The 21246-nt window shown below is 49.3% G+C and overlaps 1 protein-coding gene across 1 annotated transcript in view; it reads right to left on the bottom strand.

The window, feature by feature from the left end:
• Positions 1-21246, bottom strand: part of SCARA5 (scavenger receptor class A member 5) — a 590798-nt gene that overhangs the window by 257008 nt on the left and 312544 nt on the right. The window contains exon 5 of the mRNA XM_029596225.1: positions 14638-14718. Coding sequence (XP_029452085.1) covers positions 14638-14718 — 81 coding nt within the window. The remainder of the gene's footprint in view (positions 1-14637; positions 14719-21246) is intronic.

Raw genomic sequence — 21246 nt, 5'->3', positions numbered from 1 at the left:
TACCCATTTGGTCAGAGGGAAGTCCCCTTTCCTTACAGTATATGGCAAACAACTCAAGCCACCATTACCTTTGCCCCTGCATAGTTCCTCTCCAGCGGTTCAACTTTCTGCACAACAGCTACATGATCTTTGGATCTCTGTCCAAAGTAAACTCTCTAGAGCAGCCAGTGCAGCCAAGAAGTGGGCAGATCGTCACCGTCAGTCGGCTTCAGTCTTCCTTCCCGGCGATTGAGTCTGGCTTAGTATCTTCGGGTTCCATCTCGAAGATTAGCTCCAAAATACTGTAGTCCGTTTCATGTGGCAGAGAGAGTGGGTTCAGTGGCTTACTGTTTACGTCTTCTATTATCCATGCGTATTCATAACGTGTTCCATGTCTCTTTGCTCAAACCTCTTATTCTCTCCAAGTATCATCGCAAGGTTCCAGAATTAACAGACACGTCTGTTCAAGCTGATCCCATCTATCAAGTCCGAGAGGTCCTTGATGTCCGTTTTCACAAACGGTGATGGGAGTACCTGCTGGCTTGGGAGGGTTGTGGACCTGAGGAGAACACGTGGAAGCCAGCCCACCATATCTTGGATAAGTCTCTCCTTCAGCAATTCCATCTTAGTCACCCCGGTAAACCTGGTCCTTCTAAGAGCGGGCATAAAAGGGGGGTACTGTTGCGGTCTCAGTCGCGAGACTCGCGACCGAACCCTTACCTGCGCCTTCGGGGTTTCATCTGCAGGGTCCGGGCTCCGAGTTCGCTCCCTCTCTCCCAGCGTTCTGGCCTCAGAACTTTTCCCCTCCCTTCTTAGATACTTAACTGGCGTCTGATTGATTCTAGTTGTTTGGCAACAAGGTTCTTGTTTATGCTAGCTGCAGCATTTTGTTTCTGCTTAGCCAGGATCTTCAGTTAGTATTTTTATTGATTTTGTTTCACTCCAGCTTCAGATCTTTTGCTTCAGTACTAGCTCAGGATCTTCTGCTTGTTATTTTGATTTCTGACGCTGGCCTGTTTGTTTCTTCGCACTTGTCGCTTGTCTCAACAAAAGTTAGTCACATCCATCCTCCTCTCTCTGATCTCCTAAGTCCCAGCGGTCCGGTATCTCAGGGGCTCCTCCCGGAGGGTCCTCGGGCTTCCAGAGTGAAGAGGTCTCTTCAGTTCCCTCTGTTCACTAAGTCCCAGTGGTCCGGGACCTCATGGGCTCCTCCCGGGGTCTTCGGGCTTCCAGGGTGAAGACGTCTCTTCAGTTCTCTTGATCTCCTAAGTCCCAGCGGTCCGGGATCTCATGGGCTCCTTCCGGAGGGTCCTCAGACTTCCAGGGTGAAGACGCCTCTTCAGTTCTCTCTGATAACCTAAGTCCCAGAGGTCCTGGACCTCAAGAGCTCCTCTCGGGGGGGTTCTTGGACTTCCAGGGCGAAGACTTCTGTTCTACTTTCAGCTTGACACCACCTCCCGGCCTATGTCTTTTCAGTGGAGTGTACTTCCTTTCACACCTTCTCACTCCGCTAGGCTGGCCCAAGGGTCCACCGCTACACTTGCAACAACTTAGTGCATAAATTATGCAGCTCAGTTGCTCCACTCTGATCTGCCCACTAGACACCCACAATTTATGCAGCTAACGTTTTAGCTGGTAAGCGACTTAGGTGGCTAAGTGGTGGCCACTGAACATAGGTGCATATTCAGCGGCTGCTACTTAGTTGGATATGTTAGTCGTAGCCAGATAAATAGCGCTGAATTTATTTTGAATGTTGGCCTCAGGGAGATTAAAGTGAAACAGATAAATTTTCATTGTCATCAAATGCATGCTTAAGTGGGTCTTAGGAGATTTATACTAGGGATGTGAATCGGGCTTCGGACGATTGAAAATATCGTACGATATTTTCAAAATCATCAGAAATCAGGGGCTCCCGTGGGGGTTCTCTTATCGTTTTGGGGGAGGGTGGGAAAAACGGCACACAAAAATAACCCTTAAACCCACCCCAACCCTTTAAAACTAATCCCTTAGCGTCTCCCACCCTCCTGACCCCCCCAAAAACTTTTTACACGTACCTGGTAGTCCAGTTGGGGTCCGGGGAGTGATCTCCCGCTCCCGGGCCGTTGGCTGCCACTAACCGAAATGGCGCCGATGGCCTTTGCCCTTACCATGTGACAGGGTATCCGTGCCATTGGCCAGCCCCTGTCACATGGAGGGAGCACTGGATGGCCGACGCCATCTTAAAAATGGCGCGGGCCATCCAGTGCTCCTACCTATCTCTAATTTATACTAGTATTTGAAAAACTGTGTGGCAGGAGCTGCACAGTTTACAAAATATTGTATATTTCTACTCCAAAAATGTACGCAAATGTTTCAGTATGTACGTATATTTGTAATGCAGGAAAACACATACATTCTCTATCCATTTTGTAAAATTATGTGCATGTATTTTACGCATGGAAGCACATATCTTATAAAGTATGTGCATACTCCATTTATGAAAATACCTATTCATGTACCTGGAATCACCAGTTTGCCAACACTTCCATTATGTTACAGTTGGTGGCTCGTGGGACGGCCCCGCGAGCTGCATCATTTACCCCCAAAGCCATCACAGGCACACCATGCTCAGGACTCCGCCAGCAGCTGGACCTCACTCATGCAACACTGGATGCCTCCAGCAGATGGGCCTCACTTGCCTGGAGCAGGACACCACCATGACTGCCGCCTCCCATAGGCGCGCACACCCTACTTCCCTCTTAAAGGGCCACTGGTGGGAAGACAGCAGTGGCTAGGGATGTGCAGTGAAAAAGTTTATGTTCATAAGTCCATAAGTCGAAGGTGAGGGTCAATTTCGGTCAATATGGACATATGTAGAATTCCATAAGTTGAGGCTATGTCCATACGTGCACCGATTCCCTAAATAAAAATTTAAACCCCTCACCCTCCTTAATCCCCCCCAAGACTTACCAAAACTCCCTGGTGGTCCAGCGGGGAGTCAGGACGCCATTCCTGTATTCCTTTGCGAGGAGCACGTGACGCGGACGTCACGTGATTCACCGCGCGTCCGCTCCGGGACCCTCGTTGGACCCAACCGGAACTTTTGGCCAGCTTGGGGGGGCTTCCTGACCCCCCCTCCTGACCCCCCCAAGCTGGCCAAAAGTTCCGGTTGGGTCCAACGAGGGTCCCGGAGCGGACGCGCGGTGAATCACGTGACGTCCGCATCACTCCGACGTGACGCCGACGTCACGTGCTCCTCGCAAAGGAATACAGGAATGGCATCCTGACTCCCCGCTGGCCCACCAGGGAGTTTTGGTAAGTCTTGGGGGGGGATTAAGGAGGGTGAGGGGTTTAAATTTTTATTTAGGATCAACGATCGCGATTTCCAACTTATTCAACATAGCTATGTTGAATAAGTTGGAAATCGCGATCGTTTTCGCCTCATCACTTTTTTAAGTTAAAAAAAAAAAGTTGTGTTTTACATATGCGGTCAAAATGAATGCACACCCCTAGCAGTGGCACCCTCTGATGAAATCACCAGCGGCCCACTATTTAAGGTTCTTTCAAGGAGCATCAGATGCCTCAGCAATGGGTTTCCTGCTTTGCAGTTCATATTACCAGTGTTTCTGTTTCCTGCATTCCTATGCCTTGTTGTTCAACCTTCCCTCTTCCTGTCTTACCCACCTGCCTTGCCTTGCCCATCTTGCCTTCCATCCTTGTCTTGTCCAGCCTTCTCTTCTCCAACCATCCTTGTCTTGTCCTGCCCATCTCGTCCAGTGTCTCCCATATATCTTGAATGTCCTCCCTTGGCCTGACTCTCTGGATCCTGACTCCTTGCTTGGATCTGACCATGATTGCTTGCCCCCTGGACCTGACCCCTTGCCTGGGCATGACCACTCTTGCTAGCTGTCTGCCCTTACCTTGGCTGGTTCCTGACTCTGTTAGTCTGCTGCCTGCCTTGTCCTTGGTGTGCCATTGGACTTCATCTATTTTCATCACCATAGGGACTCACCTAAGTCCTGCCAGCTGTCAGATTCCAAGGGCTTAACATGTGGGGGAGGCAGCTGCTAAAGTTGAAACTCTAGACTTTCCAGCTACAGAGTGCATCTGCCAGCTGCTGGCGTAGGCCTCATGGGTTCACAGCATAAAGGTCTCACTCATCTGCTATCCTTCACAGTTTGCTGAGACCATGAGCACAGCGGTCTCATCTCAGGCCTACACCTTTTCTGGACTGACACTCCAGTTGAAGCAGCAACAAGACCAGCTACATGATCTGACAAAGCTCATGCAAGGTCTGGCTTCCTAGGCCGAGAACAGGTGTTCTGGCACCTGTTCTAGCTCCCCCTGTCTGGCCCACTTTCACCATGCTCCATCTACTATCACCACCCTGGTATGGGGGTGGGGGGGGGGGATCCTGAGAAGTATCGAGGCTTCCTGAATCAATGCAGGATGCAATTCAAATTACAAGCACCTCTCTTTCCCTCTGACAAGGTAAAAGTGACATACATCCTCTCCCTACTGAAGGGATCCATCCTAGCCTGGGCCTCCCCCTCTGCGAGCATGACGACCTACTACTCGGCAACTAAGGTAATTTCTTGAGGGAGTTTTGGCTGATATTTGATGAGCCTGAATGGACACCCTACATGGCCACTGAATAACTTCAGATCCAACATGGCTCCAGGACTGTAAGTGAATATGCTATTCACTTTTGGATGCTCGCAGCTTAACTTCAATGTGGCAATGTCAGCCTGTCATCTTTCATCAAAGACTACCAGAGATAATCAAGGATGAGCTAGCAGGCCGTGATCTACCTAACACCCTATTGAGTCTCATCAGCTTGGCCATACACCTTGATCTCTGTTTCTAGGAGTGAACCTGTGAGAGAGGCATAATCTGACATCTGATCTGCTTGGCTCCCAGTGTCCAGTGCCCTATGGCTCCTATATTAATTCTTGAACCCAGTATTCTTCCTGAGGAGCCCATGCAAGTGGATCACTTCAAATTGACACCAGAGGAGAAGCAGAGGCGTTAGCATCTCAACTTATGTTTATATTGTGCAGCATCGGGGCACTTTGCTAATCGTTGCCTGGCCAACCCGGGAAACTCCAGGACCTAGGTCTGGTGGGAGAGGCCACACTAGGTCAACCTTGTACCTCTCCATAAATCCATGTACCAGTACACCTTTCAATTGGGAACATCCATGTTGATGCGCAAGCCTTCCTGGATACCGGCATTGGAGGCAGCTTCATCCATGAGTCATTGGTACATCAGTATGGTATTCTGACTGTTCTGCTGGATAGCACGTTTACCATTTCATCGGTCCATAGAGAACCCTTACCGAGGTGGATTATGATGGCTACCATTCTGCTCTCTATGCAGACTGGCCTCCTACACCATGAGCACATTAGCCTATATGTGCTCTCCAAGGCAGTCAACAAGATCATTTTGGATCTACCCGGTGTCACAACTGAGGGTCCGGCTAGGGCTGGAGAACCCCCATAGGGGCAGCATAGGACGTCAAGGCCAGGCAGAGTAGATCTTCCACCTGGAACAGCTACCTCCCCCGCAGGTTGAGCTCTTGGGTTCTGGTGGCAAGTGGGTCATAGACTGAAGCTGGAATTTGGAGACATAGGCTGGAACTTGGAAACACATGCTGATTTTTGGAGACAAGAACTGGACACTGAGGCAATGCAGGACTAGATACTGAAGCTGTTCAGGGTTGGCCCAGACACAGACAGGACTAAACAAGACAGACCAGGACAGGTCAGGACAAGGAGAAGACAGAATAGAACAAAGAACACAGAGGCCCAAAGGCAGTGGTTCAGAAGGCCTGATGGCCACTAAGCATACGTCCCAGAGGCTGCTAAGGAAGGGGAGGCTTGAATAGGCCACAAAGCAAGGATCCAGGTAATAAAAGGCCCTGAGGCTACAAGGCAAGGTAAGACAGAGCTGGAAGGCCCAGAGGCCAAGGAACTAGGAAAGGTAAAGCTGGAAAGTCCAGAGGCCACAGGACAAGGTAGGCAGAGCTGGAAGACCGGAGACCACAGAGCAAAACAAGATAGAACAGGGCTAAGCAGGGAGCTGGGTAGACTCCATGGCAAGGTATCGGGTATTGCAAGAGGCACGGCTAAATAGGCCAAGCTCTGCTGAGTCATGAGTCCATGAATACTATGGCTGGAGCGAGAGCAGGAGTAGCTCCATGGGTACGTCTGGTTGCAGAAAGGCTGCGTAGCAGGCTGGATCCTAACAGAACCCCTTTCAAGCCCCCTCCCCCTGGGTCCCACCGGGCAGGAGGATCTTGGGCATCGTGGGTATAGCTAGGGTGGAACCGGACACTAGGAGTCAAAGGAGACACGGTCTGAATGAAAGTCTTTGAAGGTCCACTGAGAACACTTGGGACTGGGTTGTCAGATTCTGGTGTTTTTAGCAGCAAAGTTGGTGGACTAAAACCCCTCAGAGTGAAGGCTGCAGGGCTGGAATCCCTCAGAGGCAAGGCTGAATGACTAGTGGACTGGGGCTCCTCCCAGAGCAACAGGGTGGACTTGGGCTCCTCCCAAAGTGACATGGCTGGACTGAACCCTGACTCTGGCCCCCCCCCCCCCCCCAATTAACCCAGAACTTCCAACCAAAAACTTCAGACAAAAGACATGCAATTTCAATTCTGTGATTTAATTAGCAGGTATAAAAGCATATGAACAAGCTCGCTAATGTATGCATATGTACCACCTACAAATAGCAAGTTATGGGTGTTCTTCTGAATCCTGCCTGGGAACGCCCCTAAACTGCCCCTGTTTTTTCCATATTAATATTTACCTGAAATATTGCAAGTATGTGCATACTCGTGATGTTTCCAAAATAGCATATATACTGCTGTCTATGCTAATTACATGCCTATATGCTGATTTTACATGGGGAATCCTCTTGAAAACCCAAAGTTTAAAAATCCATAAATAACGTTTGAACTTGTAGAAAAAGAGAGCAAAACTGATGATTTAGTTTCCAGAATTTACACAATTTTGCTTGATGAAACTATAATCTCCCAGATAGATAAACTGAGATGTGGGAAAAATATATTGCATGCAAAATACACCTGGGTGCAAATTTGGAAGAGTTTTAAAAGGGAATTTCTTTAGTGTGAACATCCATGAAACTTGTTTTAAATCAATGTACATGTGGTGTCAGACTTCATACCATTTAGTATAATTAATATCCATGGATCTTGGAACACTGCTAGTGAGTTTGCAGCAAGTAGGGAACAATTTTTCATGTTTGCCAGAAGTGACCAATTATAGTAACCTATCAGAAGAAAGTTATGTCCAGAATTCATGGCACTGTGAAAATATCCTTCCATTATGATTTTTTGGTATTTCTTTTTCGTAGTGTTGTTGTTGCAATCCCGGGCCGTGCCCTGGGATCCCCACTCACCACGCGGCCCGCTCCGGCCGCAGGAGCTCCCCTCTGGCCGTCTAGGCCCGAGATACGGCCTACCATGGCGTTCTTCCTGCGAGGGAGACGCCGACGCTGATCCGCTGCTGGCCCCGCCCCCTAGGCGTGCGTGCAGGCAGGAGCTCTAGATTTAAAGTGGCCAGCGTGGGAAAACTGAAGACAGCCTCCTGATGACGTCAGACGCTGCCGGGTTATTTAAACCCGGCAGTCACAGCTAACCCTCGCCTTGCAACGAGGTTCACTCTTCAGAGTAGCTAGTTGTGCTTCCTGCTTCCTGGTCCCTGCTTGTTCCTGACGTCTGATTCCTGGCTCCTGACCTCACTTCGTTCTTCGACTCCGGCTTCAGCTTCCGTCCCTGGTTTTGGCATTCGACATCTGACTTCTGGCTCCCGACCATGGCTTGTTCTGGACTTCGGCTTCATCTGTCTCCACTGCCACAGGTATTTCTTCTTCACCCACCCGGAGATTTCTCCTAAGCTCCAGCGGCTCGGGTCCTCACGGGCTCCTCCCGGGGGGACCGCGGGCTTCCAAGGGTTAAGTCTCTCCTGACCTCCTGGGCACCATCTCATCGTCAGATACCTCGGCAGGCTGCTCTTCTGATCCTTGGTCGCTTAGGATCCACTTTAGACCAAGAGGCCCGGGTCCCTACAGGCTCCTCCTGGGGAACTTCGGGCTTCCAGTGGTAAAGCCCTCTTCGAAGTCTCTCCTCAGCGCTGCCTCCCAGCTGCGACGCCCACCGTGGGGTTCCACAGCACTACACCTGCCGTCTCAGGCGGCCCAAGGGTCCACGATCCTAATAGTTTGCAAGGCCATGGACCCGGCGGACCTCTCGACCTTGAAAGCCATTTCGAGAATTGCACAAAGGTTGCAACAGCAGCAAACTTGCCTTGACTCGCTGATGGCAACTGTGCAGAGGTTAGCGGACTGGGTGGAAGGAGCTGCTGCTTCCGGTTCCCCAGTACTGGTAGCCATCCCTCATGTGGGACCGTCTGCACCTATACAGATGCCAGTACCTTCGCAGTACTCAGGGGACATGAAATTATGTCACGGATTCTTGAAACAATGTTATATCTGCTTCAACCTGCTACCAGCACAGTTTCCCACAGACCAGATCAAAACAAGCTACATTATCTCCCTGTTGGATGGGAGGCCGTTGGCTTGGGTCTCTTCCCTATGGGAGCATCAGGATCCCCGCTTAGCCAACTTAGTTCAGTTGGTCATGTCCTTCCGACGGATCTTTGACGAGCCCTCCCGCGGACCCACGGCCGCATCCGAATTGCTCCAGCTACGGCAGGGTAACCGTCCCTTGGCGGAGTACGCCATAGAGTTTCAGACACTTGCTGCCGAGCTGAACTGGAGAAGCGATAGCCTGCACGGCATATTCCTGTAGGGGCTCTCTCCACGAGTTGGACAGCCAGAGATCTCCCGGATGACTTGAATGATCTTATTGACCTGGCTGGCTGCGTAGACCGCCGCATTCAATGCTGGATCCGGGAGAGGAGACCCACTCGGGGACTCGGAGGCTCTGGAACCACACATCCCTGAACCAGGCATTCCCCTCCTGCCTCCCTGGGGCCACAAGATGCAGAACCCATGCAGTTGGGCTGGGGTCCAATTTCCCAAGAGGAGAGGAGAAGACGCCGGTCCCAGGGTCTGTGCTTATATTGCGGGGGCAAGGGACATTTCCTTGCCCGCTGTCACGAGCGTCCGGGAAATGCTCGGACCTAGAGTCAGACGGGGAGTTAATTCTAAGTAACACCACCTCCGCCTCCCCGTGTACCGTTCCAGTAACCCTGATTCTCCCGGACAGAAACTTCGACACCCTAGCCCTGGTAGACTCCAGAGCTGGGGGAAACTTTATCCTCCAGGACCTGGTACAGCAACTCCAGCTTGGGGTCCAACCTCAGAAACCCCCCATATGAGTGTCTTTGATCCAAGGGACCCCACTTTCTGGAACCATTTCCACTTGTAATCAGCCACTAGTGCTACGCACTGGCCTCCTACACGTCGAGGAGATCTCGTTCCTCATCCTGGAGAAATCCATACATCCAGTCGTGTTAGGTTTGCCATGGCTTCGGAAGCACTCACCCGTGATCAGTTGGGACTCCCTCCAGATTACGTCCTGGGGCTCGACCTGCTTTAATGAGTGCCTGTCTGCCTGGCCTCGACCGCTGGTACTGCTCTTGACAACACCACTAGCGCTACCACCCCAGTACCACGCCTTCCGAGACCTATTCTCGAAGGAGAAAGCCAAACTACTTCCCGAGCATCGGCCCTTCGATTTTGCGATCAACCTGATCCCAGGCACCACGTCCCCTCGAGGACGGGTCTACCTGCTTTCACTCCCAGAGACCCAGGCCATGTCCACTTATATCAAGGAAAACTCGGACCGAGGGTTCATCAGATCGTCCAACTCCCCAGCAGGATCAGGGTTCTTCTTCATGGGTAAGAAGGACGGGTCCCTCTGACCCTGTATCTATTACCGTGGTCTGAACAGCATTACGCGGTGTGACCGCTACCCTCTACCCTTGATCCCAGAACCTTTGGATTGGCTACAAGGAGCCAAGGTCTTCACGAAATTGGATCTCTGGGGGGCATATAACCTGGTGAGAATTCGGCCCGTGACGAGTGGAAGACCGCATTCAGCACAAGAGATGGCCATTACGAATATCTTGTCATGCCCTTTGGCCTCTGCAATGCCCTGGCCGTATTTCAGAACCTCATGAACGAGGTACTCAGGGAAATGCTGCACACCTCAGTGATTGTTTACCTTGATGAAGTGTTAATATATTCCAAGGACTTGGAGACGTACCGCCACAATGTCCGTCAAATACTTCAGAAACTGCAGGAGAACCGGCTTTATGCTAAATTGCAATAATGGCAATTTGAACAGGAGTCACTACCCTTTCTGGGGTACATCGTATCCTTCACAGGGTTCCATATGGACCCAGAGAAGGTCACGGCCATCATGAATTGGCCTCAACCTGTGGGAGTCAAGGTGCTACAGCGGTTCCTTGGCTTTGCCAACTTCTTCCGGCAATTATTCCCACACTATTCCAGCATGCTGGCCCCGCTGATGGCTCTTACATGAAAGGGGGCCGATGCTAGGAATTGGTTGGCCACAGCCGTACAAGCCTTTCAGGATCTAAAGAACACCTTCCTCCAGGACACCTGCCTCCGGCACCCGGACCCTCAACGCCAATTTATCGTGAAGGTCGACACCTCTGACATGGCCTCAGAGCCGTTTTAAGCCAGTTGTCCAATAATGGTAAATCCCTGCCATGCTCCTATTTCTCACGCAAGTTCTCCCCCGCAGAGAGAAACTATGGCATAGGGGACAAAGAACTACTGGCTATCAAGCTAGCATTCTAGGAATGGCACCAATGGTTGGAAGGAGCCCAGCACCCAGTTGTCGTTTACACCGACCATAAAAACCTAGAGTACCTGTGCCACGCCCAGCGCCTTAATCCATAGCAGACGCGCTGGTTTCTCTTTTTCAGCCGATTCAATTTTTCCCTCCGCTACAGACCGGCAGCTAAGAACGTCCGAGCAGATGCTCTCTCCCGCACGATGGAGACTAACGATACCATCGACCCGCCTCAATATATCCTGGACCCAGCCAAAGTTCTGTTGGCTGCATCCGAGGTGGTCCCTGCGGGTAAGACAGCGGTGCCCGTTCGTTCACAAAGGAAGGTCTTAGCATGGGCTCATGATTCCCTGACTGCAGGGCATCCAGGAACTGCCCAGACACTAGAACGTCTGACTGAGTTCTACTGGTGGCTGCAGGTCAAGAGAGACGTTCGGCTCTACGTTCAGTCATGTCCTACCTGCGCCCAGCAGAAACCCTTGCAGGGTCATCCCTGGGGCCTCCTTCAGCCGCTACCCATACCTACTGAGCCCTGGACCCACCTGTCCATGGACTTTATTGTGGAATTACCACCCTCTGATGGAAAGACCGTGATCTCAGTCACGGTCGACCAATTCTCGAAGATGGCTCACTTCGTGCCTCTCGCTAAACTACCTACAGCACTAGAGTTGGCCAACCTTTTTACACAGCATATCATCCAACTGCAATGACTTCCATTGCACATCGCTTCAGACCATGGTCCACAGTTTACGGTGAAATATTGGAAGGCCCTTTGCAAGACGTTCGGAGTGCAATTGGATCTGACTACCGCCTTTCACCCCAGGGCAACAGCCAAGCTGAGCGCACCAACCGAACTCTAAAGGCCTTCCTCCGGGCCTTCGTCGGAGATCTCCAAAATGATTAAGTCGCCTTATTACCCTGGGCAGAGTTCTCATACAACCGCCATAAACACTCTGCAACCAACCGGTCCCCTTTTCAATTGGTCTACGGGAGGACTCCCAGGCCTCCATTACCGTTGTCTCTGATGGTGCCGTCTCCTGCAGTATAACTTACGGCCCGACAGCTGCGCCATCTCTGGCACGCCACCCAGTAGAAACTTCGCCTGACAGCGGCCAAGTCTAAAGAGTATGCTGGCAGGTCCCGACGACCTGAACCGATCTTCCAACTGGGGAGTAAGGTATAGTTAAGTACCAAGAATATTCAGCTACGCATCCCCTCCATGTGGTTGGCGCCTCACTATATCGGCCCCTTCCCTGTGGCAGAACGTATTGGGGCGGTGTCCTATCGGCTACAATTGCCGTCTACCCTGAGGATCCATAATGTGTTTCACATGTCCCTGCTCAAGCCGGTGGTCCTCTCCCCATTTCAGACCAAGCCTCTGGAACCGACCACCTCTACCGCCGAACAGGGTGATACGTAAACCGTGAAAGATGTCCTAGATGTCCGATTCCACCGCCGCTAGTGGGAGTATCTCCTCTCCTGGGAGGGCTACGGCCCCAAAGAGAATTCCTGGGAACCAGCCACCAACATCTTGGACAAAGGACTTCTCTGCCAGTTTCATGTGGATCATCCAGGTAAACCCCGGCCTCCAGGAAGGGGGCATAGGAGGGGGGGTACTGTTGAGATCCCGGGCCGTGCCCTGGGATCCCCACTCACCACGCAGCCCGCCCCTGCCGCGGGAGCTCCCCTCCGGCTGTCCAGGCCCGAGACGCGCCCGTCCAGGCCCGAGACACGGCCTACCACGGCATTCTCCCTGCGAGGGAGACGCCGACCGTGATCTGCTGCTTGCCCCGCCCCCTAGGTGCGCGCGCATGCAGAGGCTCTAGATTTAAAGGGGCCAGCGTGGGAAAACTGAAGACAGTCTCCTGATGACGTCAGATGCTGCCGGGTTATTTAAACCCGGCAGTCACAGCGAACCCTCACCTTGCAACAAGGTTCACTCTTCGGAGTAGCTAGATGTGCTTCCTGGTCCCTGCTTGTTCCTGACCATCTGATTCCTGGCTCCTGACCTTGCTTCATTCTTTGACTCCGTCTTCAGCTTCCGTCCCTAGTTTTGGCATTCAACATCTGACTTCTGGCTCCTGACCTTGGCTTGTTCAGGACTTCGGCTTCGTCTCTCTCCATTGCCGCAGGTATTTCTTCTTCACCCGCCCGGAGGTTTCTCCTAAGCCCCAGCAGCTCGGGTCCTCATGGGCTCCTCCCGGGGGGACCACGGCCTTCCAAGGGTGAAGTCTCTCCTGACCTCCTGGGCACCATCTCATCGTCAGATACCTCGGCAGGCTGCTCTTCTGATCCTTGGTCGCATAGTATCCACCCAAGACCAAGTGGCCCGGGTCCCTACGGGCTCCTCCTGGTGGGACCTCGGGCTTCCAGTGGTGAAGCCCTCTTCAAAGTCTCTCCTCAGCGCCGCCTCCCGGCTGCAACACCCACTGTGGGGTTCCACAGCACTACACCTGCTGTCTCAGCCGGCCCAACGGTCCACGATCCTAACAGTTGTACCCAAGATGTATGCTCAGGACAAATATATCTCCTTGATCACACATCTGTCAGTAGTTGCTAGATCTTTACATAAGTACAGAAAGAAGGATTGGTTTAAGGTGGTCTAATAAATATTCAGCAAGGAATATCTCACCTTCTTAACCAGAGAGAAATACTCAGATTACATGATGATTTGTGAAAATGTTTTTGAAATACATACAAGGGGCAGAAGGGCCAGCTAGTCAAACCAGATTATTTAGCTGCTATATATATATAGAGAGAGATAGATAGAGAGAGAGAGAGAGAGAGAGAGAGATATTTAGACAGAGATATAGATATCGAGATATATCTAGATATAATTTATTAAATTTTTTCTATACTGTCTTATCGGCAGAGAATAACCAATGGAATGCCAATACCATGGTGATACATCAGTAAAGAATATTGCATGTAAAAGTTTTAAAAAGTGTAACTGGGCTTGTACTGACAGAGTGGGTAGAAAAACATGAAGCAGCTCCTAGGGGACCTACTCCTAGGGTAATGGGGTGAGACCATAGATGAGGATGGGGAAGGGAGTGGTGAAGCTGTGGATGAGGGGAAGGGGTGAAACCATAGAGGGGAGGGGAAGGGCAAAGATCAGGAAGGAATGAGGAGGGAGCAGTTGATGATGTGGAGAGAGGGAATGAAGAGGAGCTCAATAGCTGGGGAAACTTCAGCTCTTTCTCTCCTGTCAGCAGATGACTTCAGGAGAAGAAAAGTTTATGACCATCAGCTGCCAAACCTAAGAGAAAACAATTTTCTACAAAGGATCCATTCTTCAAGGCTCAGCTTTTGCCACTTGGTTTTGTCCCATCTCTGGTTTAGGATCTGTACTAGCCTTCATTTCAGCTTGCGGACTTTGAGAAATTATAATGTATTGGCTCTTGAACAGAGGTGTGCCAAAATCCACATGCTGGGGTAATTTAGTAACAGCTCACATGCATTTGCAGCTGACATATAAATTACAATAATTTTCAAAGCAAACTTTCACACACAAGTTTGCTTTCAAAATTACTCTGGCAATACTACCTGCACACAGCCTGCTATTTAGTGTGGGTGGTTTTGCCGTGAAAATTTGCAGGCATACTTTTTAAAATTGAAAGCATGCATGTGTTTTATGCACACACTTTAACCACTGTATCAGGGGACCAATTTTATACAAGGAGATTTACTCTTCAAAGTTATCCACTTAGAACTGGATGGATAATTATTGGCAGAAGAGTACAAATAAGTTTGTGTTACCATTGTCCATGCCTTATATGACTGGTACTTTCAGTGCATGTTTCATGTTTTTAGTGCTTTCAGTCTATCAACTTTCACAATAAAAAGAAATTCACAAAAAGTATTGCCTCTTGATCCAGGTAGGCCAGGTACCCCAGGTTCACCTTCCATTCCTTCATTTCCTTGCTCTCCTTTTGGTCCAGGAGGCCCTGAAATATAGAGAGAAATATTTGTGAGTAGTGTTAGAAACAGAAGGGTATTCAGCGCATACAAATATTTATATTTTTTGGATAGGATATTGGTATAATAATAATGCACAGAAATCCTTCTAGTGATGATAAGCCAGTTTCATTTGAATGAATTTCAGATACATGCATAATTCAACTTTATGCACTAATTTAAGATGCCCCTATTCTGAATATCACAACCAGAGTCATTTCTCTTTTTTTGTTTGCATGAGTATTTTGCTTCTGTTCAAACATTCTGATTCATTTTATATAGTCTTGTGCTACCTATTATTTATCAAGAAGCTTAATCTGTACTGATCCACTTCAAAAATACTCTGTTTTCATAGAATAATTAAGCAAGGAGCTCTCTTCAGTACATCAGTGACTGTGTGGTCTAAAAGCCGTATTAATTAATTAATTGAATGTTTTAGTAAAACACTCAATGAATTAACTAAAAAGGTACAACAACACTGTATATTTTTAAGAGGAATTACTACAGCATGGATGAAACTGAGAACGAAGATATGTGGATCAAGGGTATTTATTTACCCAATAGGTTTCTTAATCCTCATAACAATCACAAAATATCTTTCAAGCCCATGACAAAATGGCTAAAATGGATAATATTGCTAATGCTTTCCATATTCTGATTCATCAAGCGTATTAGCATGTCTTCCCATATTTCCCTTCTAGATAGCTGCATTCCTCAAATTAAATTCTGCTATGTATTCCTTTAGCTACCTATACAAAATAGCCTCTAAGCCAGAGCTTTCCAAACTTTTCATGTTGGTGACACACTTTTTAGACAAACATAATTTCAAGACACAGTAATTCAGTCTACTAGCAAACCAGAGGTTAAAGGTTAAACGAACAAAACGTATTTCAACAATTTATGTATGTTTCCTTAAATATATACATACATTTTTGTGGATTCCATAATGTTACACCCACACTGTCCCCCAGGCAGCTCCAATTCATTCTCACACCGCTTCCTCCCCACCCTCCAGGCATACACACATTTATTCTCACACACACACACACAGACCCCCAGGCAGGCAGGCAGGCACCAATTTATTCTCACACACACATACACCACACACACAGGCAGGCACTTATTCTCACACAAACCCCAGGAAGACACCCATTCATTCTCATACACAGACACATTCTCAGGCAGGCACCCATGCATTCACACACATACACCGGCAGGCACCCATGCATTCACACACATACACCCCCAGGCAGACTCCTATTCATACACTTGCACACACTGAAGGCATACCCCCCCTCTCTTTCTTTTGCCAGCAACCTCAGAGCCTCTCTCATTCCTCTGCTACTGCTGCCATGTGGATATTTGGGGAGGTGCTGATTGCTGCTACTGGCACTGAAGCCCATTCTGCTGCAAGCCCCGCGGTATTAAATATTTGCGGGCTTCCACTTCCTCCATGCCGATCTCGTACATTGCAAGATCGGCATAGAGAAAGTGCTACTCTTGCACATTCCCAAAGATAACATATGCCAATCACTAAAAAATATTTTTTTTTACCTTTGCTGTCTGATCTTAGTTTTCTAATCGATTGGTCACAGGCTTTTTTTTCTACCTTCCCTTTCTTGTTTTTTTGCCAATTCCATTTACAGGGTCTTTTTTTTTCTATTTCTTTTCTCTCCACTGTCTTCTTCCCTCAAACACACAATCAGGTTCTCATTCTCACAGGGCCCTGCTACCGAGTTTCCTCCTCTTCTTGAGCTGCTGCGATGTGGAATCTGCAGTGGCCCTGCTACCGAGTTTCCTCCTCTTCTTGAGCTGCTGCGATGTGGAATCTGCAGCGGCCCTGCTAACGGGTTTCCTCCTCCTCTCAGGCCACTGCAACATGGGATATGTGGCGGCTCATTAACACTGCTCTTCTCTACATGGCAGATGCTCCTCCTTCTTCCTGCCCGCGTGGCTTCGGCAACATTTTTCTTCCGGGGCAGGCAGGAAGGAGGAGGAGTGAACCGGACCCTTTTCTTCGGGCCGTGTGAGGTAAGCTCCACCATGGCCCCGCCGATCTTCCTGCTGTAGTTCCCTGCTTCCGCTGGCCTGTTGCTATGTGGACCAGGCGACACACCTTTCCACTGCAGGCAACACACTAATGTGTCGCGACACACAGTTTGGAAAGCTCTTCTCTAAGCTATGGGACTCCTTGGGTCAATCAAACAGAAAGATACAGGACTATTGCATTTTTAGGAAATTGATGAAGAGTGCTGTTTGCTTCTGCATTTCCATAATTGTATTTCCTGATTTACTAAATCTATGGAAAGTCACCCATGGTTTTACCTTCTTTATTTATCAACACATGAGAGCTGTCATTGAATTACCTTGAAGATGGGCTGTTTAGGTTGCAAAATTATTTGGCAATGTGAGATTGGCCTGCTGTGTTATGGCCGCCGGCCGTGGCAAGCCACGACCGGGGCCAGTCACTCACCGGTGCGGTGGGCCGAACCGCCGATGTTGAGGTCCGGCGTCGGCGGGCTTTTCCTGCAGCAGTGACTGCTGCTTACCAGCATGGCTACGGCGTCCTCTCCATGCGGCTAGCTCCGCCCCCTGGTGTTCCCTAGGGCCACGCGCGCGGCAGTAGCCTGGAATTAAAGGAGCCTCTACAGGAAATAGGTTGGGCTCCTTCCTGTAGGCTCCATCTTCGGGGAGATATTTAAGGCAAGGGCTGTGCCTTCAGACCTTGCCTTGGCTTCTTGGCTCCTGTGGTCTTGTGCCTGTACTCCGTTCCTGCGATTGACCTCCCATGCTTGACTCCCGGACTGGCTGCTGTTCTTCCTTGGTACCTGATCCCCGCACTGGCTGCAGAGTATCTTCTGGTTCTTGATCCCTGGACTGGCTGCGGAGTATCCTTTGGTTCCTGATCCCTGGACTGGCTGCGAAGTATCCTTTGGTTCTTGATTCCCGGACTGGCTGCGGAGTATCCTTTGGTTCTTGATTCCCGGACTGGCTGCGGAGTATCCTTGAGTTCTTGTTCCCCTGGCCAACCCTGGACTATCTGTATTGACCTGCTGGAGGCGCCAGCTCAGCCTTTGAATCGTACGACCTGCGAGAGGCATCAGCTACCTGAATCACACGACCTGCTGGAGGCGCCAGCATCCAGATTGCCCTCGTCCGCCTCTCAAGATCTTCTGAGTTGACCTTGCCTTCCGACGATAGAACATTGATACACTACGTCGGATCAAGAGTCCACCTCCCAAGTCATAACAGCTATTTGGGAGGGAGAGTTTTATTAAGAGATTGTTAGGGATGATTAATTTATGTTAATTTTATACTGTTTATAAATTTACCAGTCAGTTATTGGATGACCAAATTAAATTTTTGCTAAGTTAAAATCAAATCACAATTTAAAATTATTTACCAGTTATTGTAATTTATTTGTACTATTGTATTTATCACATGGGTAATTCTTATTTGTTTCATTTGTTGCATTACTGCTGTATATTGTTTAGTTATGAATTCTATCGTATATTGTTGTAAGTATTTTTTGATACAGTGACAAATTAAATTTGAACAATAAATAAATTCACCCGTTCTTCTGGAGGCAAGCTAACTTTTGTTAACATGGCCAGATTATGTTCAAAGTTTGTGTGAAAGACGACCAAGGCCCTGGAATTTACCCTATCAAAATTCACCAGAAACTGATTATTGAAAATTTTTAAAGTACTACAAAATACATACATATTTTATATATTTGACCACATTTGCCTGTGTGATCCTTATGTCTGAGTTTACTCAGCTCCAGTTAGTTAGTAATTTTAACAGTGTTTTTTCTTTTCTATCCTGTTTGGAAGCCTTTCATGCAGTCTAATGGTTAAAAATATGTTGCCAGGAAGTCCAACCCAGGGATAATTGGAAATATGTTTTAGAATATTTAATTGGAAAACATCATTGGATCTTGTTTGAATGAAAGAAGAGGCATTTTAACTCTTATTATAATTAAGATTTTCAAGAAAACCTTAAACCCCTTCAGGTATGGGTCTATGTAGGTAAAATATAAACAGACAAGACTAATCCTCCCCTGTATGATGCTGCTTCTTACACAGTTTCTTCTTGCCTTCATGAGGGAGCCAATATTTTTATTTATCAGATTTTTATATTCCACCTTGTGGCACTTCAAAGCAGATTACATTCAGGTACTGTAGTTATTTCTCTGTCCCCAGAGGGCTCACAATCTAACCGGGTCATTTATCAACTTGCATTATAATGTTTTCGTCACTTCATGCCTCACCGATGTATGTAGTATTATGCACTGACTTTCTGAGGCACCTCATCTCTGCTGTATTCCTGAATACTAGTTTCTAGACAAAGAAAGAAGAGCACCCTGAATTAGAGATGTGAATCGGAACCGGAATCGGTTCGGATTCCGGTTCCGATTCACATGTGGGTCTTTTCCCATCGGGCCCACTCGCGTTTTGTTTATCGGCTGCACCCCAGCCGATAAACAAAAAACCCACCCCGACCCTTTAAAAGCAACCCTTTAGTTTCCCCCACCCTCCCGACCCCCCAAAAAACTTTTTACAGGTACCTGGTGGTCCAGCAGGGGTCCAGGAGCGATCTCCTGCACTTGGGCCATCGGCTGCCAGTAATCAAAATGGCGCCGATAGCCTTTGCCCTTACTATGTCACAGGGGCTACCGGTGCCATTGGTCAGCCCCTGTCACATGGTAGGAGCACAAGATGGCGCCATCCAGTGCTCCTACCATGTGACAGGATCCGGCCAATGGCACGGATACCTTGTCACACGGTAAGGGCAAAGGGCCATCGGCGCCATTTTGATTAGTGGCAGCCGATGGCCTGAGAGCCAGAGGACGGCCCGGAGCGGGAGATCGCGGGAGATCGCTCCCGGGACCCCCACTGGACCACCAGGTACCTTGACACTCCACGTTCATTGCTTTTAACACCCAGCCTGTAAATGCACACTATATAAAGTGTTGCCGTTTAAGCTACACAGCTGTGTCACAAACAGGAGAATGGAAACAACATTCACGTAACAGTATGAATTGTAATGGAGGCATCCAGAGGCAGAAGTCAATGGCCACAGTAAGGCCCTTCTCATTGATCTGTGCATCTTAGCTGTAAAGACATACACATACCAAAGTTTAAAATACCATGGGCCATATGGTCTTGCTTGCTACAAAACTGAACATTGTGAATATAACTGCCAGTTGTAGCAGGAAAGGTCATGTGGAAAGCAAACTTATGTCCTTTGCAACCCTTAACAATAAACAAACACAATGAAAGGAGAGCAACAGCAAGTATCCATTTCCAAGCCATGAGTAGTTTATTACCGAAGTCAGGTATTGCACTGCTGACAATAATGGCAATGTCTTAAGTAACCACAATCTGCAAGGACAAGAGAAGAAATAGCAGCAAAGTATACAAGTTTTCTGAACAGCACATTCATTGTAAACCTGTCCAAAAATACATGCTAACAGCAGAATGATATATACAGGTACAACATGCTATCCATATAGCAGATTCATGACTATACTAAGGGGTAGATTTTCAAATAGCGCGAATTGGCCTACTTTTGCTGGCGCATCAGGCGCAAGCAAAAGTAAGCTGGATTTTAGTAGATACGCGCGGAGCTGCGCGTATCTGCTAAAAACCTGGATCGGCGCGCACAAGGCTATTGATTTTGTATAGCCGGCGCGCGCCGAGCCGCGCAGCCTACCCCCATTCCCTCCGAGGCCGCTCCGAAATCGGAGCGGCCTCGGAGGGAACTTCCTTTTGCCCTCCCCTCACCTTCCCCTCCCTTCCCCTACCTAACCCACCCACCCGGCCCTGTCTAAGCCCCCCCCTTACCTTTGTCGGGGGATTTACGCCTCCCGGAGGGAGGCGTAAATCCCCGCGCGCCAGCGGGCCTCTTGCGCGCCGGGACGTGACCTGGGAGCGGGTACGGAGGGCGCGGCCACGCCCCTGGACCACCCCGGGCCGTAGCCACGCCCCCGTACCCGCCCCCAAAACGCCGCGATGACCGGGCCCGCCCCCCGATATGCCCCCGACACGCCCCCTCGGAGAACCCCGGGACTTACCCGAGTCCCGGGGCTCTGCGCGCGCCGGTAGGCCTATGTAAAATAGGCTCACCGGCGCGCAGGGCCCTGCTCGCCTAAATCCGCCCAAATCCGGGCGGATTTAGGCGAGCAGGGCTCTGAAAATCCACCCCTAAGAATATCTAGAAACAGGAAGTGGCACCCCTAAAGGTTGTGTACTGCTGTAACGTGACAGGTACATTATGCAGTACAATGTGTGCAAAGGCCAAGGCCCCAGACAGTCCATGTTGAAAGAGTGCACTGATAGGGGACAGCCTAAGGGCCACGGCAGCAAATTGCAGCATGTAGGCAGCAGGAGAACAACCACAAGGTCTAGCAACAGCACTGAAGGAGAAGCACAAGACAAAGCAGCATGGAGGCAGGAGACCCAGGACGAGACACAGCAGCATGGAAGCAGGAGATGAGACACAGCAGCATGGAA

The sequence above is a fragment of the Rhinatrema bivittatum genome, chromosome 3, assembly GCF_901001135.1.
Source record: "Rhinatrema bivittatum chromosome 3, aRhiBiv1.1, whole genome shotgun sequence".
Lineage (NCBI taxonomy): Eukaryota > Metazoa > Chordata > Amphibia > Gymnophiona > Rhinatrematidae > Rhinatrema > Rhinatrema bivittatum.
This window is presented reverse-complemented; position numbering and strand designations above follow the sequence as displayed.